General features: G+C 43.1%; 2 protein-coding genes across 2 annotated transcripts in view; both read left to right on the top strand.

Moving 5' to 3' along the window:
* MYO5C (myosin VC) overlaps positions 1–13905 on the top strand; it is a 95063-nt gene extending 81158 nt beyond the window's left edge. Inside the window, exons 38-40 of the mRNA XM_049613636.1 lie at positions 8714–8888; positions 9292–9372; positions 12503–13905. Of these exons, the coding sequence (XP_049469593.1) occupies positions 8714–8888; positions 9292–9372; positions 12503–12655 (409 nt within the window). The 3' untranslated portion in view covers positions 12656–13905. The remainder of the gene's footprint in view (positions 1–8713; positions 8889–9291; positions 9373–12502) is intronic.
* A 10251-nt stretch (positions 13906–24156) lies between these two features.
* GNB5 (G protein subunit beta 5) overlaps positions 24157–26977 on the top strand; it is a 52172-nt gene continuing 49351 nt past the window's right edge. Inside the window, exon 1 of the mRNA XM_049613635.1 lies at positions 24157–25027. Coding sequence (XP_049469592.1) covers positions 24916–25027 — 112 coding nt within the window. The 5' untranslated portion in view covers positions 24157–24915. The remainder of the gene's footprint in view (positions 25028–26977) is intronic.

The following is a 26977-nucleotide window of genomic DNA, read 5'->3' as shown; positions in this document are numbered from 1 at the left end:
TTTCTGGCTGGCAGGACAAAAAGCAAATGTTGTCATCGGCTCTTTGGTCTCGTTGAGCATGGTGAGGCTGATGTGCTCAGGGAAGATTTAAAGATTTTCCTAGTACCTATTTTTTTTGTTCCTAGTCATGAAATATAAAAATACTATTTCATGTGGAACTTTATCTCACAATCTCCACAATAGCATTTTTACAGCAAATTTCATTGTGGCTGCTTTGCCCAGTGATCTTTGATAAAAGCCAACATACAGCATGTGGAGACAGTTCTGTTAGGAACCAGAATAACGTGGCCCAAGCACATAATTTCTTGCTGTACTGAGGGAATTTGCAAAGAACATGAAAAGCATTGATTGGGGCCTGAAAGGACAGGCAGAATTTCAGCAGACCAAGACTTAGAAGAATGAACACAGGCCTCAGTAAAGGATAACTGATGGTAGGTATTAATAGCTCCCTTTGAATGGAGTGTCGGATTGGTTACAGAGATAAGTAGAATGCCATTTTCCAGGGTGAGCAGTGCATGCTTTAGTCCCTCAGCAGTGGCAGCCACCATAAGTTGTTTTTTTGTGTGTGTGTGTTTTTTTTTCCAGAAGGCTTTAAACTATGAATTCATGGGGCGCCTGGGTGGCTCAGTCAGTTAAGCGTCCGGCTTTGGCTCAGATCATGATCTCATGGCTCATGGATTCGAGCCCCATGTCAGGCTTTGTGCTGACAGCTCAGAGCCTGGAACCTGCTTCAGATTCTGTGCCTCCCTCTCTCTCTGCACCCCCCTCCCCCTGCTCATGCTCTGTCTCTCCTTCAAACATAAATAAAAACAATAAAAACTTTTTTTAGATAAACTATGAATTCAATTCTGTTAATAGTTATTGGAATATTCAGATTATATATTTCGTCTTTGGTGAGTTTTTTAAAGGAATTGGTCCACTCAAAGTTGTTGAGTTTATGTGCATAGACTATTGACAGTATTTTCTTATTATTTTAGTTTCTGTAGAATTTGTAGTGGTATCTGCCCCCTTCGATTCCTATATTGGTGATCTGTGTCTTATCTTTTTGTCGTGATCCGTTTTGCTAGAGGTTTATCAATTTTACTGATCTTTTCAAGTAACCAGTTTTTACTTCTATTGATTTTTCTCTATTTTAAAAAAATTAATTGATTTCTATTACTGTCTTTATTATTTCATTCTTACTTTGGATTTATTTTGCTCTTTTTTTTTCTAGTTTCTTAGGGGAGAAGCACTGGTTATTGACTTTGAGACCTCTCTTTTCTAACATAAGCATTTAATGCTATGAATTTCTCTCCAAGTGCCAACTTTATCCCACAAATTTGGAAATGTTGTATTTCCACCTTTGCTGAGTTGAGAAATAGTTTCTGATTTCCCTGGAGTCTTACTCTTTGCCCTGTGGATTATTTAGAAGTACGTTGCTTCTTTTTCAACTGTTCAGAGACTTTCTTGCTACTTGTCTATTCCTAACACTTAGTTTGATTCCATATGATTAAAGAACATATTCTGTCAGGCACACTCTTGGAAACAGAAGGGAGAATGGTGGCTGCCAGAGGCTGAGGAGAGCGGGAAAAGGGGAGGTGTTGTTCAGTGGATAAAGAGTTTCAGGTCTGAAAGATGAAAGAGTTCTAGGGATCTGTTGTTGCACACCGTTAACACTACTATACTCTACACTTAAAAATGGTTAAGATGCCGGGCGCCTGGGTGGCTCAGTTGGTTAAGCATCCGACTTCGGCTCAGGTCATGATCTCACAGTCCCTGAGTTTGAGCCCTGCTTTCAGCACAGGCTCTGTGCTGACAGCCCAAAGCCTGGAGCCTGCTTCAGATTCTATGTCTCCCTCTCTCTGACCCTCTCCCATTCATGCTCTGTATCTGTCTCAAAAATAAATAAACATTAACAAAATTTTTTTGGTTTTTAAAAATGGTTAAGATGGTGGGGTGCCTGGGTGGCTCAGTTGGTTAAGCATCTGCCTCTTGGTTTCAGCTCAGATCATGATCTCATGGTTCATGAGTTCGAGTCCCACATTGGGCTCTGTGCTGACACCGTGGCACTTGCTTGGGATTCTGTCTCCTTCTCTCTCACTGCCTCTCCTCTGCTTGTTATCTCTCTCTCTCTCTCTCTGTCTCTCTCTCTCAAAAATAAATAAACATTAAAAAAATTTTAAAGTTAAGGTGGTAAATTATATGTCTTTTATCATAATAAAAAAATAATCTCAAGGTGCACACAGGTTGAAATATATCATAGATTAAGACACCAGAGTCACTAACCATCCCACTTTGAGAATTGCTCAGGTTTATTTGTTAAATAAAAACTTTTAAATATTTTTACATTAAAAAAACTTTGTATGATTTCAATTCTTTTTAAATTTGTGAAGATTTGCTTTTATGCCTAGAAAATGATCTGTTTTTGTGAATGTTCCACATACAGTTGAAAAGAATGTATATTCTACTGTGTTTGGGTGGAACGTCCTACAAATGTCAATTAGACCCAGTTTGTTGGTGGTGTTTTTCAGTTCTATATCCTTGCCGATTTTCTGTGTATTATTTCTGTTAATTACTGAGAGGAGTGTTGAAGTCTCCATCTGTAATTATGAATCTGTATGTTCCTTCAGTTTGTCAGTTTTTGCTTCATGTATTTAATGTCTTCTTAGTGAGTTGACCATCCTAACATTATGTAGGGTCCTTCTTTAGCCCTCTAATGGTAATCTTCTCTGCCCTGAATTCTACTTTGTCTGAAAGCCTACTTTTTCTTTTGATTAGTGTTCTCATAGTGTATCTTTTTTCATCCTTTTACTTTTAACCTACCTGTGTCATATTTGAAATGACTTACTTTACTTCTTTTTTCATTTGAGAGAGAGAGAGAGTGTGTGTGTGTGTGCGTGCGCACATGCGTAAAAGTGGGGAATGGGGCAGAGGGAGGGAGGGAGGGAGGGAGGGAGGGAGGGAGAGAGAGAGAGAGAGAGAGAGAGAGAGAGAATCCTAAGCAGGCTCCACGTTCAGCACAGAGCCTGACCCAGGGCCTGATCCCATGACCCTGAGATCATGACCTGAGCTGAAATCAAGAGTCAGACGCTCAACCAACTGAGCCACCCAGGTGCCCCTAAAGTGACTTTCTTATAGGCAGAGTACATTTGGATCTTGTTTGGTTTAGTTTTGGATTTTTTAAAGCAAGTCTGACAATCTGTGCTTCTTAATTGGAGTGTTTAGGCCATTTCAATTTAATGTAATTATTAATATGTTTAGATTTAAGTCTACCATTTTATTATTTTCTATTTGTTCCTTTGGTTTTTATTTCTCTGACTTCCTTTCTCTGCCTTCTCTTGGGTTCTTTGAATATTTTTGATACCACTTTTATTTTTTTTTAATATTTTTAACATTTATTCATTTATGAGAGGCAGAGAGCACAAGCAGGGTAGGGGAAGAGAGAGAGGGAGACACAGAATTGAAGCAGGCTCCAGGCTCCGAGCTGTTAGCACAGAGCCCAATGCAGGGCTCGAACTCACAAGCTGTGAAATCATGACCTGAGCTGAAGTTGGACGCTTAATTGACTGAGCCACCCAGGCACCCCTTAATACCCATTTTAAATTTATCTACTGTGTTTTTTAGTGGTTGTTTTTTGTGTTTTTATGTTTTTTGTGTTTTTTAGTGGTTGTTCTAGGGATTACAGTATGTATACTTAACTTCTTCAGTCTATTGAGAATCATTATCTTAACCATGTCAAGTGGAATGTAGGAAGCTAACCATCACATAGTCCCCTTTCCCCTTTCCACTTTATGTTATAGTTGTTTTATGTATTATATATACATAATCAAAAACTGTTCTGGATAATGTTATAATTTTTATTTTTAAACCATCTAAAATATTTTAAGGAACTCAATAGAAGAATCGCCTATTATATTTACTCACACATTTACCATTTCTGTTACTCCTTCATTCCTAAAGTTTCAAGTCTTATTTTTTCTCCCAAATGTCATGTTAATATCATTTCCTTTCTTTCTGAAGAAATTCTGTCAGTAGGTCCTTGTACAGCAGGTTCACTGGTAATACTTAGTTTTCTTTCACGTGAAAATGCCTTCATTTCACCTTTGTTCCTAAAGTATGTGTCTTAGGACTTAAAGACTTAGGATGTGTCTAGGTGTGGATTTCTTGGGGTTCCCAAGAATCTCTTTGAGATTCCCTGAGCTTTTTGAATCTGTAGGCTTGTATATCTCACTAAATCTGAGACAGTTTAAGCCATTTCTTCAAATATTTTCTCTGCATCTTAATTTCTCCTTTCCTCTGGAACTTCAGTAACACAAATGTTAAATCTTTCATTATTATCCCATGAGTCCATAAGGTTCTGTTTATTTTTTGTTTTTTTCCCTTTATATTCTTTAGATTAAATAATCTCTATTGACCCCTTCAAGTTCACAGATTCTTTCCTCTGCCATGTCTATTTTGCTATTGAGCCTATTAAGAGAATTATTTTTGTTACTGGATTTTTCACTTCTAAAATTTTCATTTGGTTTTTCTTTATATCATTCTATTTCTTTTCTGAGACTTTCTATCTTTCCAGTTACTTCTAGATAGTTCATCTTCACTTTTTGGAGCATTTTTGCGATAGCTTCTTTAAAGTCTTTGTGAGATAATTCCAAGTGTGCATCATCTCAGAGTTGACACCTGCTGATTGTCTTATTTGATGCAAATTGAGGTTTTCCTGGTTCTTCATATGTCAAGTAATTTTGAATTGTATTCTGGACACTTTTAATATTACACTATGAGATTTTGAATCTTTCATTGTTATGGAGAATGTTGGTATTTTTATCAGATAATCACACCATTTGAGTTCACTTAAAAGTTCTGACCATCCTTGGTGGCTCGTGTTTCCCACGTCAGTTTTCAAAGCCTTTGTAATGCTGTTTGGTTCCGTCTCATGTGTGACACACAGTGGTCAGTCTGAAACTTGCATGGTGCTCTGTCTCATGGTTAGTCTTCAAACTATGTGTGCTGTTGAGGATCAGATCCATGCATGAGCCCAGAGGAGTGTACCAAGGAGTTCATAAACAATTTCAAGGGATTGCTTTCCCAAGTTCCTCCTCCTCCAAATCACCCCTGATACTTTCCAGATTGCTGGAAATCCCTCTTTGGTCCTCCAGACAGAAAACTGGGGCTTTACTTACCTCACTGTGTGGTGTACTTCCTGCAAACGTCTTCATCTGAGGCTCAGTGGTGGCAGAATAGAACAATGGAGGTTCACCCCCTTCTCATGAACCACAGTTGCTCCATTTGGAGAAGATTTTTCTCCCTGAGAATTTTAGCTTCTTCCTGGACTCCATTGCCACCATTGCTACCACAATGAAATTGGGGCTTAAACGTGAAAGAAGAAGGTAAAAGGAGAGGATTATCACCCTCTCAGGAGCTTTAACACACCTCTTTTCAGCCCCTCAAGCCAGACCTAGAGGGCTCCTTCTGGAGCTCTTTGTTGTCATCAGTACCCACCGCTGAGCTTCAGGCTTCTTTGAGGTCAAGCTAATGAATAGCAGATGGAATAAACTGGTAAACTGATTATCCATTTGGCAATACCTCAAATACTGGTCTTCTTCCCCGATCCATCTGGTACTATTTACCTTTCAGAGTCATCAAATAGCTGCTTCAAGATATTCCATCAAGCTTTTATAGTTGCATTCATTGGGAGGGGCAAAATGGAGTGTGCTCTTACCAAGAACCAGAACTCCACTACTGATTCCCTCCCCCACTCCCACTTTTTTTTTTTAATTGAGGTATAATTAACATAGTGTTATATTAGTTTCAGGTATACAATATAATGATTCAACAACTCTATACATTACTCAGTACTCATCAGGATAAGTCTACTATTAATTTCTTTCATCTGTTTTGCCCATCATCCCACCCACCTCCCCTCTGATAACCACCAGTTTGTTCTCTGTATTTAAGAATCTGAGGTTTTTTTTTCCTTTGCTTCTTTTTTCCTTTGTTTTGTTTCTTAAACTCCACATGTGAGTGAAATCATATGGTATTTGTATTTCTTTGACTTATTTCACTTAGCATTATAAGCTCTAGGTTCATCCATGTTGTTGCAAATGGCAAGATCTCATTTTTTATGGCCGAATAATATTTGATTGTACATATATACCACACCTTCTTTATCCATTCATCTATGGACCAGATATACACCTGGGTTGCTTGCATATCTTGACTATTTTAAATAATGCTATAATAAACATAGGGGTGCATATATCTTTTTGAATTAGTGTTTTTATTTTCTTTGGGTAAATACCCAGTAGTGGAATTACTGTATCATATTCCACCACTGATTTTTTTTTAATTTTTTAATGTTTATTTATTTTTGAGAGAAAGAGAGAGGGAGAAGAGGAGTGGCAGGGAGAAAGGGAGACACAGAATCCGAAGCAGGTTTCAGGCTCTGAGCTGTCAGCACAGAGCCCAACACAGGGCTTGAACTCACAAACAGTGAGATCATGACCTGAGCCAAAGTCGGACACTTAACCCCCTGAACCACCCAGGTGCCCCTCCACCACTGATTCTTAAGTGAGAGAATTAACATGCTCAACATCCAGATTAAGGAAGTACTGTAGCAGGACCAAATAGAATGGATTAGAAGGGACAAGATGAGAGGCCCAATAGGAATGTATTGTAATAAGGACTCAAACTAGTGGGACAAAATTGACAGTGCAAAAAAGAGGGAAACCAGTGTAAGAGATGGTATCTCATACTCAGTACATCCCTATGGAATTGTTGTCCCAGTGTTATAATCAAAGACCCACATAGGGAGTTGCTAATTTAAAAGGTCAGAGCTAGAAATGACCTTAGAGATCACCTAGTTCAAAACTCAATTTTTTAAAGTTTATTTATTTAAGTAATCTCCCCACCAAATGTGGGGCATGAACCCATGGTCTTGAGATCAAGAGTCACATATTCCTCCAACTGAGCCAGCCAGGTGTCCCCAGTCAATTTTTTAAAACAGCTTCATTGACAGATAATTTACACGCTGTGAAGTTCATCTGTTCTGTAAACCATACCCATATAGTTCAATGGTTTTTGGTATATTTACAGAGTTGTGCAAACATCACCATAATGTGATTTTAAAATATTTCCATCACTCTATAAAGAAACCTTATACCTATTAGCAGCCACTCTTATCCCCTACCACATCCCACCTCCCCAGTCCCCCCTCCCTCAGCCTAGGCAGCCACAAATATATTTTCTTTCCCTATAGGTTTGCCTGTCCTGGACACTTTTGTAAATGGAATCATAAAATGTGATATCTTTTCTTTTAGATATTTTTAAGGGTATTTATTTATTTTGAGAGATACAGAGACAGTGCAAGTGAGGGATGAGCAGAGAGGGGGGGGGGGGGGGGGGGGGAGATAGAGAATATCAAGCAGGCTTTTCACTGTCAACACAGAGCCTGACATGGGGCTTGAACTCACAGACTGTGAAATCATGACCTTAGCCGAAACCAAGAGTCAGATGCTTAACCAAGTGAGCCACCCATGTGCCCCAAATGTGATCTCTTTGGTAACTGGCTTCTTGCACTTAGCGTAAAGTTTTCACCACTCATCCATGTGACCACATGTATCACTACCTCATTCCTTTTTATTGCTGAATACTATTCCATTGTATGGACGTACCACAATTTGTGTATCCATCAATTGGTAGACATTTGGGTTGTTTTCATTTTTTGGCTATTATAAATAATGCTGCAGTGAACATTTGTGCACAGTGTTTTATATGGACATGCTTTCAGTTCTCTTGAGTATTAGAAGTAGAGTTGCTGGGGGGCGCCTGGATGGCGCAGTCGGTTGAGCCTCCGACTTCAGCCAGGTCACGATCTCGCGGTCCGTGAGTTCGAGCCCCACGTCAGGCTCTGGGCTGATGGCTCGGAGCCTGGAGCCTGTTTCCGATTCTGTGTCTCCCTCTCTCTCTGCCCCTCCCCCGTTCATGCTCTGTCTCTCTCTGTCCCAAAAAAAAAAAAAAAAAAAAAAAAAAAAAGTTGAAAAAAAAAAAAGAAGTAGAGTTGCTGGGTCATATGGCAGTTCTATGTTTAACATTTTGAGAAACTGCCAAACTATTTTTCTTAGCAGCTATGCCATTTTACATTCCTACCAACAGTATATGAGGGTTCTCAACATTCTCATTTACCCAGAGAGGTTGAGTAACTTTCCAAGTTCACACAGTAGATTGGTGGGACTAAAACCCATGCCTCTTAATTCATAAACTTATGATAATTACTCATTGAAACAAGAATAAAAACCCCAGTGGACTGAATTAAAGCCTTCAACCAATTGAAAATTTTCTGCCAACTTAGGAAATGAGTTTTTTATACCAATGTAAGTCTTCAAATATCACTATGGTTTTTTCCTTTAGTAGATTTTCAAATCCATTATTAAGGGTGTTTTAATAGATTACTTTATAAATTATTACAGTTGCTGCTTTTTGCTCAGATTTTCCCCAAAGTTTATAACTGGTATGGCCCCTCACCCCAGACCATCAAGATCCTTAGAACCATGGGTCATGAGAGCTGATCATCTGGTCCAACCCCCTCATGTTACAAATGAAGAAACTGCTGGACTGTGGTCCTAAGGCTGTCAGTGAACTTGGGGACCCTCTCAGTACACACTGGGGGATTCAGCACCCTACTCTGAAGCGTTCTCAATGGATCACCCACTCTTGTCTGTTTCTCTGGCTTTTACTCCAGGTGCAACATCAGTTACTTAGAAGAATGGCTTAAAGATAAGAATTTGCAGAACAGCTTGGCTAAGGAAACTTTGGAGCCTCTCTCTCAGGCAGCCTGGTTGCTTCAGGTCAAGAAGACCACAGACAGCGATGCCAAGGAGATCTATGAACGCTGTACCTCACTGTCTGCTGTGCAGGTGACCACATTTACAGAGTGTGTCCCTGATCTTCACTACCAAATCATGTCACTGATGTCCCCCTTTCTGGCTTAGCCAGCGATAGGGTGTATCTGAGGCTCTGTGTGCTCTTTGAGGAGATGTATCTTCCATGGACCACCATCTTATCTAAAAAGCATTTATTTAATACTAAATTAGAACTTTAAAACACAAAAGTGCATTCCCTGCCCACAAAACACAGATGTGTATGTATGGGGGGGGGGGGCAGTAAGGAAGGAGGCTGGAGCACATGGTTCCTAAAGCCAAATTACAATGTTAAAGAGCTATGTGTGGTTCCCAACAGTTCCCAAACCATTGAATCATTATTTCATGGACAGACTTGTCCTTTTTCATGGTCTAACACCATCTTATGTGCTGTTCACAGATCATAAAGATCCTTAATTCATACACACCTATAGATGACTTCGAGAAAAGAGTAACTCCATCCTTCGTTCGCAAAGTACAGGTACGATCCTTAAGCATGTGCCTTTTATTTTTTATTTCCTTATTTTTTATATTAACTATAATTGATTGTCAAATTGGTTTCCCTACAACACCCAGTGCTCTCCCCAACAGGTGCCCTCCTTAATGCCCATCACCCACTTTCCCCACCCCCCATCAACCCTCAGTTTGTTCTCAGTATTTAAGAAGTCTCTTATGGTTTGCCTCCTTCCCTCTCTGTAACTTTTTTTCCCCCTTCCCCTCCCCACTGGTCTTCTATTGAGTTTCTGAGGATCCACATAAGAGTGAAAACATATGGTGTCTGTCTTTATCTGCCTGACTTATTTCACTTAGCACAATACTCTCCAGTTCCATCCACGTTGCTACAAATGGTCAGATTTCATTCTTTCTCATTGCCGTGTGGTATCCCATTGTATATATAGACCACATCTTCTTCTTTTTTTTTTTTTTTTTTGGTTCATATTTTTATTTTTTTATTTTTTTTAATATGAAATTTATTGTCAAATTGGTTTCCATACAACACCCAGTGCTCATCCCAACAGGTGCCCTCCTCAATACCCATCACCCACCCTTCTATCCCTCCCACCCTGCATCAACCCTCAGTTTATTCTCAGTTTTTAAGAGTCTCTTATGGTTTGGCTCCCTCCCTAACTTTTTCTTTCCTTCCCCTCCCCCATGGTCTTCTGTTAAGTTTCTCAGGATCCACATAAGAGTGAAAACATATGGTATCTGTCTTTCTCTGTATGACTTATTTCACTTAGCATAACACTCTCCAGTTCCATCCACATTGCTGCAAAAGGCCGTATTTCATTCTTTCTCATTGCCATGTAGTATTCCATTGTGTATATAAACCACAATTTCTTTTTTTGTTTTTTTTGGTTTATTTTTTTTCCTTTTTTTTAATATATAAAATTTATTGTCAAATTGGTTTCCATACAACACCCAGTGCTCATCCCAAAAGATGAGCCCTCAGTACCCATCACCACCCTCCCCTCCCTCCCACCCCCCATCAGCCCTCAGTTTGTTCTCAGTTTTTAACAGTCTCTTATGCTTTGGCTCTCTCCCACTCTAACCTCTCTTTTCACAATTTCTTTATCCATTCATCAGTTGAGGGACATTTAGGCCCTTTCCATAATTTGGCTATTGTTGAAAGTGCTGCTATGAACATTGGGGTACAAGTGCCCCTATGGATCAGCACACCTGTATCCCTTGGGTAAATTCCTAGCAGTGCTATTGCTGGGTCATAGGGTAGATCTATTTTTAATTTTTTGAGGAACCTCTACACTGTCTTCCAGAGTGGCTGCAACCAGTTTGCATTCCCACCAACAGTGTAAGAGGGTTCCCGTTTCTCCAAGGGATGTGCTTTTTAATTTTCAGTATAAGAAATTGATATTGAGGAGTGCCTGGGTGGCTCAGTCGGTTGGGCATCTGACTCTTGATTTAGGCTCTGGTCATGGGATGGAGCCCCACTTTGGACTCTGCGCTGAGTGGGGTCTGCTTAAGATTATCCCTCTCTCTCTCCCTACGCCCCTCTCCCCTACTTGCACTCTTTCTTTCTCTAAAATTAAAAAAAAAAAAGAAATTGATATTGAATTATGGTTATAGAAATCTAAGATTAAAGCACATTTACCAAACATGCAAATGAAAGGCACTTAGCAAAAGCAGCAGGAATTTTCTCTGTCAAATACCCCCGTTTTCAGAACCCATTTTAGCCTCAGTGGGAAGGGATGAAGACACCAAAATCACCACTCAGCTCCTATGTTCCTTCAGGATGTCTTGTTTATTATCAGTCTTCTTATCAGTCTGTGCAAGAGAGCAGAGCCTGAATGGAAACAGAGTCTTGTATACCCATTTTTTTCTTATTTAAATCCCTAAAGTTTCTTCCCCAATCAACTAGCACATCAGTTCTCAAAGTTTAGTTCAAGGATCCTGGGCATTCTGGAGACCCTTTCAGTGAGTCTGCAAAGTCTTCTTTTTTCTAAATATGTGTGTGTGAGGCACACTTTTCCTTATAGACTTCAACCAAAATAACATGTCACTATGGATTTAAGGTAGAAGTGGATACAAGTTTCCACCTGTCATATTATGTCAGGCATTAAAAAGATTTACAAAAATATAAAACAATACTGCCTCCTACTAAATTTTTTTGTTTTCAAAAATAGTTATTTTTCAATACATGTTTACATGCATTGGGTTTGTTCTTGTTATTTTAATGATTTAATATTTTGAAGTATTTTAATTACTAATATGGTAAATATCAATAGCTATACCTACATACACAAAGTTCTTTAGGGCCCTCAATAATCTTTAAAGGGTATAAGGGGTCTGGGGGCACCTGGGTGGCACAGTCAGTTAAGTGTTCGACTCTTGATCTCAGTTCATGTCTTGATCTCAGGGTCATGAGTTTAAGCCCCATATTGGGCTCCATGCTGGCCATGTAGGCTACTTAAAATAATAATAATAATAAAAGTACACTTTATTTTTTTTTTAAATGTTTAATGTTTATTTAATTTTGAGAGAGTGAGAGCAGGGCGGGGAGGGGCAGAAAGAGAGGGAGATACAGAATCCGAAGCAGGCTCCAGGCTCTGAGCTGTCAGCACAGAGCCCGATGCAGGGCTCAAACCCATGAACTGCGAGATCATGACCTGAGCCAAAGTCGGCCGCTTAACCAACTGAGCCACCCAGATGCCCCAAAAGTAAACTTAAAAATAAAAAGAATATAAAGGGGTCTTTAGACAAAAAGTTCACAAACTACTGAACTAAAAAGAAGGATAACTGCTATAAGACTTAATCTGTGAGATCTACTCATGTTTGGGCTTAGAATTATACCACAAGAGTGGATAAGAATAGAAAACAGATCCATTTACAGTCATTCCATCCTGTGGGAAATTAACTTCCGAGGTCAAACAGAGCACTTAAATAAATATTCATGAGAGCGACTGGAAATCCTGCATAGACCATGTCACCATGGTATTGTGTTGTTAAAATACTCTTTTGTGTATTCTCTCACATGATTTTGAAAGGAGCTTTTCAGTGAAGCTGGAGTTGTGTTTTCCTTACTCTAGACTTCTAAATAGTCATAAAGCAGAATGCACTGGTTTCCTTATTCATTTTTCTTCTGGTTCTTATTTCAGGCTCTCCTAAATAGCCGGGAGGATTCATCACAGCTGATGTTGGATACAAAATATCTCTTTCAAGTTACCTTTCCTTTTACCCCCTCTCCACATGCTCTGGAAATGATGCAGATCCCCAGCAGTTTTAAGCTAGGTTTTCTCAATAGATTATAGCAGGAGAAAGGAGAGGAAATGTATGTTTCCCTCAGAAGCCAAATGAAGGTCAAATATGAGGGATGTGGTTGTTAATTGGAACTGGAAATGCTTTGGAATGTGATGCAAAGAAGCAAAGAAGAATTCTCCAAGATGGGCCACATCTTCTCTTGTTCCCCGTGATGGTGCTGCCACTGTCATTTTGTAAGAGTTAACACACACCAGCTGCGGTTGGAAAGGCCATGCCTACCTTCTGAATCACAGCCAACTTTTACTGGAATTCCTCGAAGGCCCATGTTTTCTTCCAGGTGCCTCTTGTCTAGATCTGTTTTGTGACAGGGCTCCCCTCAAAGGGAGTATGATCTGGGGACACAGTGCCCCTTAAGTTTACTAATGTTCATGTGAAGCCCAGGTACATTTATGAAGCCGCGAGTGGTTTCCAGGGCTGAGTCTTCCAGGAAATAATCCCATTTGGCCACAATGCCCTGTCGAAATTCCTCTCACCCCATGCCTCCTGCCCAGGGTGGGTGGGGTGGGGTTCACTGACTTTGACTAAAAATGCTCCTGCATGAAAAAATATTTATTATTTAAGAGCCCTCTAGTTTTTAGGCAAATATTCAGTCTGAAATGAATTACGTGAAGTGTTTTATGTATATATCTACCTAAAACGAATATATTATTAAAATTAATTGCCAGGGCATTTACCACCTCTTCTGAAAGAACATTTCTTTATGTTTTATCTGCCAACATATTGGCCATATGTTTTTCATTGTTCAATATCGTTCGTGCAACAGCTTCTCTAAAAACTAAGTTTAAAAGGCAACCTAATTGGTTTTCTCTCTCTTTTCAGCATTCAAATATTTTTAAATTTTCCCATAAAAAAAAACTGAAGAATTATGTCAGTTCTTCCTGTTGAGAAACCAGTATTTCCCAAGTTTCATGAAAACCGACGATCCCTTTTCCCCCCAGACGTTCTCATTCCTTCCTTCAGAGCACGTGATGTTGCACTGCTAGCCTGTGGCATGTGACCCATTCCAAGAATCCAACCAGCCCTCCTGTCTCTGACAGACTCACAGCATGAGCTGTGGTTCTGTCCCACAGATCTATGTTTTAGGAGTGATAATACATGATTATGAAGCAACATCACCCTATTAATATGTAACAATGCCTTTTCATATTATAAATGATTTAGTTCTTTTAGATACATTGTGTATGAAGAAATGAAAAAGTAGAACTTTTACATATTTTAATCAATAAAATAAATTACCAAATGAGTTGGGTCAGGTTTTTTTTAATTGCTGGGAGACTACATTTGTCTTACGTGCACGAGGTTTATGCTTTTCTTCAAGGGTTGTATACTTAAAGATGCTGGGATCTTTATAGATTCATAATTTCTCATAAAATGTGTATAAACAGTTGGGATACCCGGGTGGCTCAGTCAGTTAAGTGTCCGACTCTTGGTTTAGGCTCAGGTCATGATCTCACAGTTTGTGGGTTGGAACCCCATGTAGGACTTGGTGACAAGGTGGAGCCTGCTTGGGTTTCTCTCTCTCTCTGTCTCTCTCTCAAAATAACTTTTTTAAAAAGTATATAAATGTTTTTAGAAGGGAAGTAAATATGCCATAAGTCCTGCCTCAGGCTGTGCCTCCATGGGCTCCCAGACAGTGAGAGAAGGAGGGGCTACTTGGCAGAGACGTGAGTGGGTTTCTGATGTGCACTTGTGACCTTCTCCATGCCCCTTTTCCTCTCCCCATCATCCCTAGGCCACAGGAGCCCATCACCCTTCCTTTTCGGTTCCCACAAGTCAGGGTTCTTGCCTGCTTTACAGCACTTGCCCTGGGCTATAGAAGCCAGTAACATTGCCCATCTCCTTTGCTACCCTGTGAGCTCCTGGAGAGCTTGTCCACACCTTACTCATTCCACTGCTCATCTTGATGCTGGTGAGATGGGACAGGGCTGCAGGAGCAAGGTCCTATTAGAGGCAGCAGGATTAGAGGGGAGAGGCTGGTCAGCCTTGAGCAGGAGTAGATCTTGTTTGGGAACAAGACAAGTGGACCTTCAGAGGCTGAAAACTTTATGCATGGAGATGGGAGAGGGGCACTCATCCCACATCCTGCTCAGTCCCACAAAGCCGAAGGTGGGAAGGATAGCCAAAATGAAGACATGCTGGTGGGCTGAGGACTAAGAAGGCAGGAGGCGCTGGTAACAGTCACAGGGGAATGTTAGGGTTGCTCAGTGGAGCGGGAATGGATTCGTGAGGGGCAAAGCTGCCACGTCTGCCTCCTGCGGAGGGCAGAGAACTGAGCCCGAGACACAGGTCAGCGGAGGTTCTGAGGGCATCTGGTGTGGATGAGCAGAAGGATGCCATCGGCAGTGCGTGCCCGTGGGAAGGGACAAAGCTGCTGAGCCTCAACACCCAGATAAGGAGATTAGAGGTGAGGCTTCTGCTTCGGCACCTTCCCCTTGGAGCTGCAGGTCTGACTGACTCCTCAGCTGGTCGCTCCAAGTGTTGACTCTCTGGAAGGTATGTATGTACTCACATATATGCAGGCTCTCCCGCACGCTCCGGAAGTGTTCCTATGTGCACACACCAAGGTGTTAGGTGGGATTTCTGGGAGGTAGGAGCACAGGTAAGGGAAGGTGGGGGGGTTAATCTGCCTGTTCTAATTGTTCTACAACCTGCATGTGTTTCTTTTGAAATACTAGGAAGGTGTTTTGTTTTAAAAATATATTTCGTGCTGGCATCCAGGGGGAAAAAGTTAGGCATCTGTAAAGTCATATAATCTGTTTTAAAAATGGATCCAAGTAACACTTTGCATGTGAACATAAGCCTCAGAACGCAGCTTATGGAATAGGAAGGTTTTAATACAAATGTTATATAGTCACATCTGTGAGCTATATCCACACTGTCATGTGCATCAGAGCTTTCTTCTTCTTTATTGCATATCACAGTTTATCCGGTCTGTCGATGAACATTTGGGTTTTTCCATGGGGCTATTCTGGATAAAGCTGCTATGACATCCTTATTCATTTTTTTGAGGATATAAGTATTTGTTTCTGATGAGTGTATATCCAGGAGTAGAATTGCCAGCTCACAGATTATGTATAGCTTTAGTAGGTCCTATCAACCAGTTTTCCAAAGAGGTTGTACCAGTTTATACTCCCACCAACAAGGAAAAGGGTCCAGTTCTCCACACCCTTGGCCACACTTTGAATTGTCAGTCTTTTAAATTTTAGGTATTCCAGTGGGTAAGTACTGGTATAGCAGTGTGGTTTTCATTTGCATTTCTTTGATGACTAATGATATTGAGCGCCTCTTATATGTTTATGGACCATATGAATGTCTGCATTTGTGAAGGGTCCATTCAAAGTCTTGTATTAAAAATAATAATCTTGGGGCCCCCTGGGTGGCTCAGTCTGTTGAGTGTCCAACTTTGGTTCAGGTCATGTTCTTGTGGTCAGTGAGTTTGAGCCCTGCGTCAGGCTCTGTGCTGACAGTTCAGAGCCTGGAGCCTGCTTCGGATTCTGTCTCCCTCTCTGTCTGCCCTTCCCCCACTCAGGTTCTGTTCCCTCTGTCTCTCAAAAATGAATAAATGTTAAAAAAATTTTTAATAATTTTTAATGAGATAACGCACACAAAAATGAGCATTGTGAAGCATCCATTTCAGTGGTTCTCAGTATATATGAAAGGATGTGCATTATCTAATTCCAGAGGCTTTCCATCACCCCAGACAAGAAACCCCTTACACATTAAGCAGTCACTCTCAATTCTCCCCTCCTCCCACTTACTGGTAACCTTTAATCTACCTTCCCCGTCTGTATGGATTTGCCTATCCTGGACATTTCATATAATTGGAGTCACAGTAAGTGGCCTTTTGTGTCTGGCTTATTTTACTTAGCATGTTTTCAAGGTTCATCCATGTTGCAGCCTGTAACAGAATTTCATTCTTTTTATTTAATTTTTAATGTTTATTTTTGAAAGAGAGAGACAGAGACAGAGCCTGAGCAGAGTCAAGAGCAGAGAGAGAGGGAGACACAGAATCTGAAGCAGCCTCCAGGCTCTGAGCAGTCAGCACAGAGCCCGATGTGGGGCCCAAACTCACAAACTGTAAGATCATGACCTGAGCCGAAGTCAGTCACACAACCAACTGAGCCACCCACGCGCCCCTGATTTCATTCTTTTTTATTGCCAAATAACATTCTACTATACGGGTATACCATATATTGTTTGTTTGTTGATCAACAAATAAACCCATTTGTTGATGGGTTTGAGTTTTTGACACTTTGGGCTTAAATGCTACTACAAACATTCATGTATGAGCTTTTATGTGAACATGTGTTTTCAGTTTTCAGGGGCATATACCTGGGAGTGGATTTGCTGGGTCATATGGTGACAAGTCTGTTCAGCTTTCAGAGGAACTGCCAAACTGTTTTCCACAGCAGCTGCACCAGTTTACATTCCACCAGCAAAGCGGGGTGGGGTGAAGGGGGAGTTGTTTTGCCCATTTTACTTTTATTTTATAAGTAAAAACTGGAGATACCCTACATATGCAATAATAGGAGGTTGGTTTAATAAATTATGACAGGACATAGTATAGAGTAATACCAAAGCTGTTATCACAAAACAGATCTGTAAGTACTGACAATAAATGAGGTGAAGAGGGCAAATAGCTAACAGCCTTATTTGTGTAACTCACAAAGCTTTACCTATGGTGTCAGAAGAGTCTGGAAGAATATGCACCAAGTCTAAATAAGGGGGAAAAAACGCAGAGCAGGTTATAGGGACTTTCACTTCTTTCTATCTTTGGCCTGTACTCTTAAAAATAAATATAGGGTGATGGGTTGTTCAGTAATTTTCAAATTATATATTTAGGTGAAAGATTGGAAGGACATTTTGTGCTTGGCGTGGGATTAGGGGAAGGTTTGAGTTCTATGGACAACCGCAGAACAACTTCATGTCAAGGCTTGTTTTCTTGTTTTTTTGTTTCTTTATTTTTTTAATGTTTTTACTTATTTATTTATTTATTTTTGAGAGAGAAAGAGACAGAGCATGAGCAGGGGAGGGGCAGATAGAGATGGAAACACAGAATCTGAAGCAGGCTGCAGGCTCTGAGCTGTCAGCACAGAGCCCAATGCGAGGCTTGAACTCGTGAACTACGAGATCATGACCTGAGCCGAAGTTGGACATTCAACCGACTGAGCTACCCAGGTGCCCAAGGCTTGTTAAAATGGGACATTTTTATATTTTTCTTGTCAAAATGTTCACTGAGACACTTGTCCTAGCTGGGAAAAGTTCCCTCACCATAAAAAGGATTATTGACCATAAGTATGGTAGAATGTGCTGAGAATAAATTTAGTCATGATATAGATGCTGAGTGAAAAACACCAGTGTATAAAAATATTAAAACTATAAAATCTCTTGTATATGCCAAAATGTGGACAGGAGTCTCTCTGGGCGGTGGGATTGTAGATGATTATTTTCCTCCTTATACCTTTTTGATTTTTCCTGACACTACAATGCCCATGTATAATATTTATAGTTTTAAATACTGTAATATGTCTAATTTAGTTTGTTGCTTGCCTGCTTAATAACCAGATCTAAAATGCTAGCTGTGTGAAGCGATTTAAGGTTGGTATGTCTCAAAACTGGTGGTCTCCATTAGAAAATGGTGTTTTCCAAGAATATGCAATAGCACTACGAAGCAAAAAAACTAAAGTTCAAAATTATACATTACTGGCATACAGTTCCAATTTTTTTAGAGTATAAATATATGCTTATGAAGACACTAGAAGAAAACACAAAGTGTTAACAGCAGTTACTTCGTTAGTATAGGGCATGCAGGTGATTGTCCCTCTTCATGTCCTTCTGTTTCCAATTATTTCTAATAAACATGTACAGCTCTTATCATTTGATAAAGTTTAAAATTCAGTGTCTCCTTCCAGATTTGGAATATTGGCATTTCTTTTCTCCTTCCCTTTCTCTTGCCTTCCCATAATGCCTAGCCATGCTTGTATTCCTTCTCCACTCGGTCCCTCAGGTTTCTTCTCTCCTTCCATTTCCACAGTTGCTACTCCATCCAGAGCTTGTTTCCTCTTTCCCAGAACATGATAACAGTTTCCTAACCTAGTTGATTCCCCTGTTGTACATTCTCTCTCTGACCTACTTCTGGAAGCACAAATGCTGGAATAATCCACTTGAATGACGTTGCTGCCTTGCTGAAAAACCCATGGCTCACCTTCCTAATGCTATTACTTGGAGTCCTCAGCATGACCTAGTGACTGGCAGGTGTGGGCAGTGGGGGGCAACATTACCGGGTCCTCGCCAAAGGCCAGGCTCCAGTGGGCAGGCCCTTGAGTGTTTTATGAAAAGGCAGAGCAGACTGATTGTGCCGGTTCCATGGTAAGTGTTGCGGAGTCCCACTGCACACAGATTCAGGCTCCACCACTGACCTTGAACATGTTTAATCCCCCGGCACTTCCTCAGCTGTAACACAGATGTCTGCTTCCTTCCTGGGGTGGCTGTGAGCAGTCAGGGCCAAGCACTCCATGGTGGTCAGTAGCTGGTTCCCTTCTGATCTGTCCCACTCTTTGGAACACCTATTAAATCGGCTCTACCGTGATGGCTGCTCCCTCCCCCTCTTACCCTCTTGTCCTCATCTCCAGCAGTGGCACTGCAACACCTAGCTTCCCCAACAGAAACCTAAGAGGCATTGTAGACATCTCCCCCTCCTTGTCCCCACATGTCGCCAAGTCTGGCTCCTTCTTCCTAAGTGTGGTCCACATACATCTCACACCATTGTTTCAAGTAAGGCCTTCATTGTGTTCTGCCTGAAATGTGGCCTTAAGCTCACCTCTGCTTCTTCCACATCTCTAGCCTCCCTGCCCGCCCCCCCGCCCCCTTCCCACTGCTATGCTGCTTTTGCTGCTACTGTAGGCACTCACAGGGCAACTTAACATCTATGGAGCATTCACGGTATTCCAGCCTTGAGCTAAGCTTCATGAACTGTCTCTTCTAATTCCCCTGATGACCCTGTGACAATACATGTTAAGATCCCCATGTGATTGATTAGCAAAGATCCAGAGAGCTCAAAGTAACTTGCCTAAGTAGTGGGGCCAGGATCTGGTCAGCCAGAGCCAGCACCCTTAGCCACCAGATGGTTTTGCTTCCGTAAGTTTGCTCTCCCTCCAGTGGCCTGGGCCTGTCTGTTGACCTCTTGATGGACAGACAGGGACCCTGGGTCTATGGCTGTCAAATATTTAATAAGTGGGATGTGTCCCTTGCAGAGAACCAATACTGCGTTTACTCAGCCTTACAGTATTGGTTGAGATCAGGCTCTACCATTTTCTGACTCTTTATTCCAAAAGTGTACCTTAAAGGCAGAATTTTTTTAAGTTTTAAATTATAGTATCCATTACAACAATGCTTTCCACTGCAAAGCCCCACAGGATTAATATTGTGCTGCAAAGATTAATTGCATCCATGTCTGAAGCTGCCAAAAGAGCCAGTTAAATGGTAACCCCAGAAAACCTATTGTCTAATGCTTTCTTCCTGATTAAATAAACGAGTTGGTGTTGACCCAGCATGTTGTAATAAATCAAAGGTTATACATTAACTGCATATACTTCATCCCACATGTAGAAGTCTGAGCAACCATCATGATAAAAGGAAGATGAGGTTTTAAAAGCTGTTTCTGTTGGCTTTTCTCATGCACATATGTCCCTTTCTCTCTCTCTCTCTCTCTTTTTCAGCTTCATTTTGGGCAAAAAAAAAAAAAAAATGTGTGATCAGACCTTTCTAGTTAACGTATTTGGCTCCTGTGACAAATGTTTCAAACAACGAGCTCTGAGACCAGTTTTCAAGAAATCTCAACAGCTCAGCTACTGTTCAATGTGTGCAGAAATTGTAAGTACCACCTTTTAGAAATTTAAGTAGTTACCTGTTTTTAAAATGATGTCTATTGTTTGGGTCCTGTGACAGAGGAATTTACACACACACACACACACACACACACACACATACAGCACACATGGGCTCAGTGAGGCAGTACAGCATGGGAGTTCAGGGTGTGGACGCTGGTCTCTGACCTCCTGAGTTCAGATCCAAGTTGTGTTCTTTGGTGGTGGTGTGCCAGCAGATCTCTACTCTCTTAGGAGGTAGGTTTTCCTATATGTAAAATAGGAATAATAGCACTATCTCATAAGGCTTTGTAAGAATCAAATGAGTTCATTTTATTAAGTATTTATGTTTTTTAAGTTTGTTTATTTTGAGAGAGAGGAAGAGGAAGAGAATCCCAAGCAGGCTCTGCACCGTCAGTGTGGAGCCCAATGCAGGGCTCGAACCCACGAACCATGAGATCATGACCTGAACCAAAGTCAGATGCTTAACCGACTGAGCCACCCAGGTGCCCCTGATAAAGTATTTAAAACAGTAGTACCCGGCACAGGATGTGCTCAATGAATGTTTTGGCTATTATTATTTTTTAGGACTAATGTTTTTTGCTTCTGCTTTCTACTAGTCTGCTAGGCAAGCAACTAAGATAAAAGGGACTCTGGCAAATAAACAGCCTGGAAGTACCTATCCAAAGACCTTGGTCCAGCTCTCCCTAGGAACAACTCTATTGAAGACTGAACCCTATAGGGCCTCAGTAGTAAACAACATTAAGTTCAGGGAAAAGTGTTCCTTAGGCCTGAGACTTCAGTGAGGGCTGGGGACTGAATATAAATCCTGACATTTTTCAAAGAACACAAATGAATCCTCACTAGAGGTGACTATGCGTCGGCTTTATTCAGATCTTTCAGCATAATGCCCATAGCATGGCTGAAGCCCTTGAAATTAATCCTATCTCAGAGGATTTGCAAAGCTGGGCTCAGTAATGTGGCTGAGCAGAGCCCCCACCTGGTCAAAGGTGGTAGAGCACTCTTCTCCAGAAGCCCAATAGGAAACCCCCCAATTATCAGCACATTTTAAAAACCATGTATCAAAGAGAGGAGAGGGGAATTTTACATTTTATCCACCTGAAGAGGAAAAGACAGTATTCATCTTCTTGGTTCCATTTATGTTCTCATAAAGCAAATGGCAAGTAAACAGCCCAGAGTGACACACAGGCTTTGGAAAAGCGTAACAATCCTGATGTCACAAGATTCAGGCTTAGTATAACAGGCTTCTACCTGAAGCACCCTGTGTTCTAAACTTAGCTCTGCAAATCGTCAAACCGAGGACATTCAGTTCTTAAAAGAGGCCTGCTTTCTGGCGGCCCTACCATCCTGGTACAGTGCTATTTGTGAATCTAGCTCTTTTGTTTTTAAACACCTTCTTCTCTGGACACAAGGAGCCCAGAATCCCTGTCATCACATCCTGTAGCATCATAGATTCTCCCAGGTCGGAGGCACTTTTCAGGAAACGGTCACAGGCTATCTCCACCATAAGCACTTGCGGGTTCCCAATTATTCAGACACACTCCTGTGGCTGAGGAGACATCCAAGTGACCGACAGCTGATTTTTATCTGGGTGTTTGGGATTGTGAGCCCCCAGTTTCCCCTTTTCACAAATGAAGCAACCCTGTAACTCCACTACTACTGAAAGGTAGCAGAACTCAACTTTTCTGCTCTCCAGACTCCTTACCTAGAAACAGGAGTGGAAACCAAAGTACAGGAAGGCACTTTGTAAACTTTCCCAGCTATTAAAAAGTTGCATGTCCTCATCTCTAGATGGCAGACCCTCCAGATTGGGAGATACGTGGGGTTTAGTTTACAGAGAGAACGTCCAGAGGAGGACACGCTCCAGCGTGAAGCTCTGCTCACTCCAGATCACACACAGGCAGACCTTGAGCAGGCACACACAGCCCACGAGGGGCCACGAGGCACCAGCCTGAGGAAGTGATGGGAGGATGCTATCTGGCCAGGCCTTCTGAGGTGATCCTGGTGAGAAGTGTCTCCCATGGCCTAGTGTCTCATTCAAATTACTTCATATGAATTGCTCAAATGTATCGGGGAGCCTTAATTTTGAGCAAGTACTATGTGTCATGGGATGCTCTACAGGGTTACCCAGGATGAGGCTTTTTGAGGAGGTGTTTTCCATTTATAGAGGAGGAGCCTGAGACCCAGAGAAGTTAAGTAAATCACCCAAGGCCACACAGCACAGCCAGGAGTTATCCTCAGGCAGTATGATCTCGATGGCACCCATGATTTTACGCTTCTGCTCTACAAACTCTGAAGCAGATATAACAGTTTCACTTTTATAAATAGTTGTATATATCTGTTAACACATTGATATTTTGTGTATTTGTTTTGTTTTTAATTATACAGTTTTTATATATCCACTTGATAAGCTAACATTAACTGAGCACCTACCATATACCATCTATTATGCTAAATACTGAGGATAAGTGATGAATAAACCTGTATCAATGGGGAGCTGGTAGTTAAATCAAAAGGGAGCTGGTAGTTAAAACACATCTGCTATGATGGCGGTGTCTGCTAAAAGGTTCACTCACATTCTCGTATTCAATTCTCACAACAGCCAAAGTAGATGTCCCAGATAAGGAAACCAAAGAGCCCAGAATCTAACCTCCTAGACAACCATGCTTAGATTAATATAGATTACTTCCAACTTTTTTTAATGTTTATTCATTTTTGAGAGAAAGATACAGAGTGTGAGTGGGGGAGGAGCAGAGAGAGGGAGACACAGAATCTGAAGCAGGCTCCAGGCTCCGAGCTATCAGCACAGAGCCCAATGCGGGGCTCGAACTCACCAACCATGAGATCATGATCTGATCTGAAGTCAGATGCTCAACCGACTGAGCCACCCAGGCTACTTCCAACTTTCCTTTGATGAAGAGCCACCCAGGACAAGAAGTGGAAGGAGGGAAGGGTGAGCACAGCCACCAAAATCCTGTTTGGGAATGTTTGCTCTAGAATTTGTAACCTCGATCTGCCTTCCCATTTTGCATGTATAAACACACACACACACACACACACACACACACACACACACACGCAAGGTCATGGAGGGGTAAAAGGGAGATGCCATGGGTTGGGTCCTCCACACTGAAGTCTGGAGGCATGTAGCTGAATAGAGCCAGACTGCCTAGGTCCAAATCCTGCCTCTGCCTCTTTCTGGGAGTGTGACTCAAGCAAATCATTTAAACTTTCCGTCCCTCAACTTCCTCATTTGTAAAATGGGGAGAATAGTATCCATTCAGGGTGATTGTTGTGGTTTATTAACGTAAAGTACTTGGAACAGCGCCTCGCATTGCAGAGGACTGGGAAAAAGAGATGCTTGAGCCTGCCTTAAAGTCACTAAATCTGCATCTTTGAGAGACTCCTAGGAAGGAGTCTCTCAATTCCATTCTAAGGTGGAGGAAGCTGCCTCAGAAATGACACAGCTGAGATCACTGAGTGTGTGTTCAAAAACGCTGGGTCTGGGCCCCTGAATACTAACCCCACCCCTGCCACCACCTCCTTTTGCTGACCCCAGGCCAGGCACTTAATTCTCTGCGTGAAAAAAAGAAAAGCAAAACCCAGAGTGTGCGGTCTTAATGGCGTACACTACAGCTTCTCAGAAGCCAAAACGAGTTTTATTTTTGCATATTTGAGTCAACAAAGAAGGAAAGTTTCCGGTTGGTTGTGGGGGGCGGGTGGGGGACCAGGGCTACCCAGGATGAGGTGGGAATCAGTGGTGGGTGTGGACCTGGCCTCGTTGCCCTCTCCTTGCTCACCTACTCTGCAAGTAGCAGCCACTGCGCAGCCTATCAAGTCCCACTGAGAGCTGATCGGTGCCAGGGAGGGGGCAGGTAGGAAGGCCGTGTCCCTGGGACTTCACCGGGTCCCAGGAGCCGGCAGTCCTGGATTGGAATCCCAGTTTGGTCCTTCACTACGAGCGTGTCCTCGGGCAAGTCACGTTATCGTCTCTGAGCCCCGGTTTTCCCACCGGTAAAAGGGGCACGACACTCCCTGCTTCTCCGGGTGTTGTGCGCTGCAGCGCCACCGCGGGCATCGCCCCGGGCACAGCGCCAGGCGCGCGCCGCAGGTGCCAGGGCGGGGGTGGGCGCGGAGGGGGCGCGGGTGTCCGCGGGCGAGGCGGGCGGAGAGGGGGGAGTCGACCGCGGCAGCCAGGCTCGCAGCCGCCCGCGTCAGCGCCGGAGGGCGGGGCCGCGCTCGGGGAGAAGGCGGCTGGAGCTGCGCCGGGGGCCGCTCCCGCCCGCTCGCCGGCCTGGCCTCCGCCGCCCGCTCACCCGCCGCCCCGCTCTCCGCTTCGCTCCCCGCCGCGTCCCGGCGCGAAGATGGCAACCGATGGGCTGCACGAGAACCAGACGCTGGCGTCGTTGAAGAGCGAGGCCGAGAGCCTCAAGGGCAAACTGGAGGAGGAGCGGGCCAAGCTGCACGACGTGGAGCGTGAGTGCGGGCCGGGGCGGGGGCTGCGCGCCGGTAGGCGGGCCGAAGAAACCAGACCGGCCCCCCGGGGGAGCGGGGTTGGGGGTGCAGGGCCGGGGGGCCGGAGCCAGGCCTCGCGCCCGGGATGGGCTCCCTGGTTCCCGGGCACCGGTGAGGCGTGGCTTGCGGCCCGGAGCCCCCGGGTTGCGCGGCTGTGGGGCCCGAGCCCGGCGGACCTCGGAGGCGCCCGACACCTTGCAGAGCCCCCGCCCGCTTAGCGGAGGCGGTTCCGCCTCTGGGCGGGGGCGCCTGGTGGAAGCCGCCCCTGGTCGCTGCTCTACCCCGGTAGGGTCTTGAGATGAGTTCCCTCCATCGCCTTCCTGAGAGATGCGAACTGATCGCAGTCCTGCCCGAGCCGAGCAAGGTGGAGGAGGGGGTGGGGTGTCAGCGGTAGCCAGCGCAGCGAGCCCTGTGGGCGCGGCCTAGGGTAAACTCCTGTTTTGTTTTTTAATCATTTGGCTTTCTCCATCATTGTTGTATCTTTTCTCAGTTTTGCTTTTCCGAGGAACCAGAGTCTTGAGTTAAAACCTCATTTTTTCCAATCTGCCCCCTTTCCTTGGGGATGGAGAACCGGGTGGGGGAAGGAAAGCAGAGGAGCTTACCAAATCCTACCATTTAGTTAGTTCACTTGAGGCTGTTTAAGAAGCTTTTGAAGGGATGCGGTGTGTTTGGCATAAACGAGCAACAGCAGTCTTAGGTAAACAACACACTTCTTGACCACTACCATAATTCAGAACCGGTTCTGTGATTTTTATGAGTGAGCAATTAAGTAGCCAGGTTAAATGGCTCTTGGCGGGATCCGCTTCCCTTTACTCTGTCAGATGGTTTGTCCTCGGCAGAGTTTGGGCTGAGGGCCAGGCTTGGGGAAGTGGCATTATCTGCTTATTTTTCAGCTCTGAGGATGGCAGCTCCCCTTTGCTGAGCCCAGCCTCCCTATGGTACCCTCAGGCACACCTATACATCCTGCTCCTACACTTCCTATTTGGGGCCACCCCTTTAATATTTTTTGGAAAAGAAACATGGGGTTCATGCTGGGTTGTTAGCACCTGATTCCTTTCTTGATAGAAGCAGATGACCTGAATCGAGAGTGTGCTGTGCTTTTGTAAGAGCCTCCTTCGGAGACACGCTAAACCTCTATATCATTTAGGGATGTGTCCAGCTACAATTAACTATAGACCCCAAATAAAGTAGCGAAACAAATTGGGAGCTGTTTTCCTCGTGTAACAGGAACAAGGGTAGGTGATCACCGACTTTGGTTTAGCAGCTCAGGGTGCCATCAGGGACCCACCCTCCAGTCTTTCTTCTCCACCACCCTGAGAACACTGGGATTTGCCGCCTGATTACAGTATGACCACCACAGTTCCAAACATCACCTCTGTATCCAGGGCCAGAAGAAGGGAGAAAGTGGTCACCAGCCTCTGTTTCTCCTTCTTACCAGGAAAGCAAAAGTTTTCCCCCAAATCTCCCTTCTTCCAACAGATTTTGTACTTTATTGGCCAGAAGTAGGTTACATTGCTACTGCAAGGGACCCTGGGAAAGAGAGAACTGAGCTGGGCACATTGTCATCCCCAAACAACGTTGGGTTTCTGTTATCAGGAAGCAGTAGGGAATGGAAATTGGAAGGCATTGGACAAAGTCTGCCTCATTTCACTCTGCAAATTCCTACATTCTGCAGGTGCTATCGATGATGCTGTATGTGTGGTGTTAGTGCCCCTGAGGTAGGTCATCTGACTTCTGCATTTTACAGAGGAGCAAACTGAGGCACGGCAGGGTGAAAGGACTTGCCAGAGGACTGCAGTCAGTTGGTGGTGGGACCAGGATTCCAACCCAGACAGTCAGAACTCCAGCCCAACCTCGCTTCAGCTTTTTGCCCAACTACTTTGGGCTCTGTGCAGAGATTCTCCAGAAACT

The sequence above is a fragment of the Panthera uncia genome (genome assembly GCF_023721935.1).
Source record: "Panthera uncia isolate 11264 chromosome B3 unlocalized genomic scaffold, Puncia_PCG_1.0 HiC_scaffold_1, whole genome shotgun sequence".
NCBI lineage: Eukaryota > Metazoa > Chordata > Mammalia > Carnivora > Felidae > Panthera > Panthera uncia.
The sequence above is the reverse complement of the archived record's forward strand: the minus strand, read 5'-3'. Positions and strand labels throughout refer to the sequence as shown.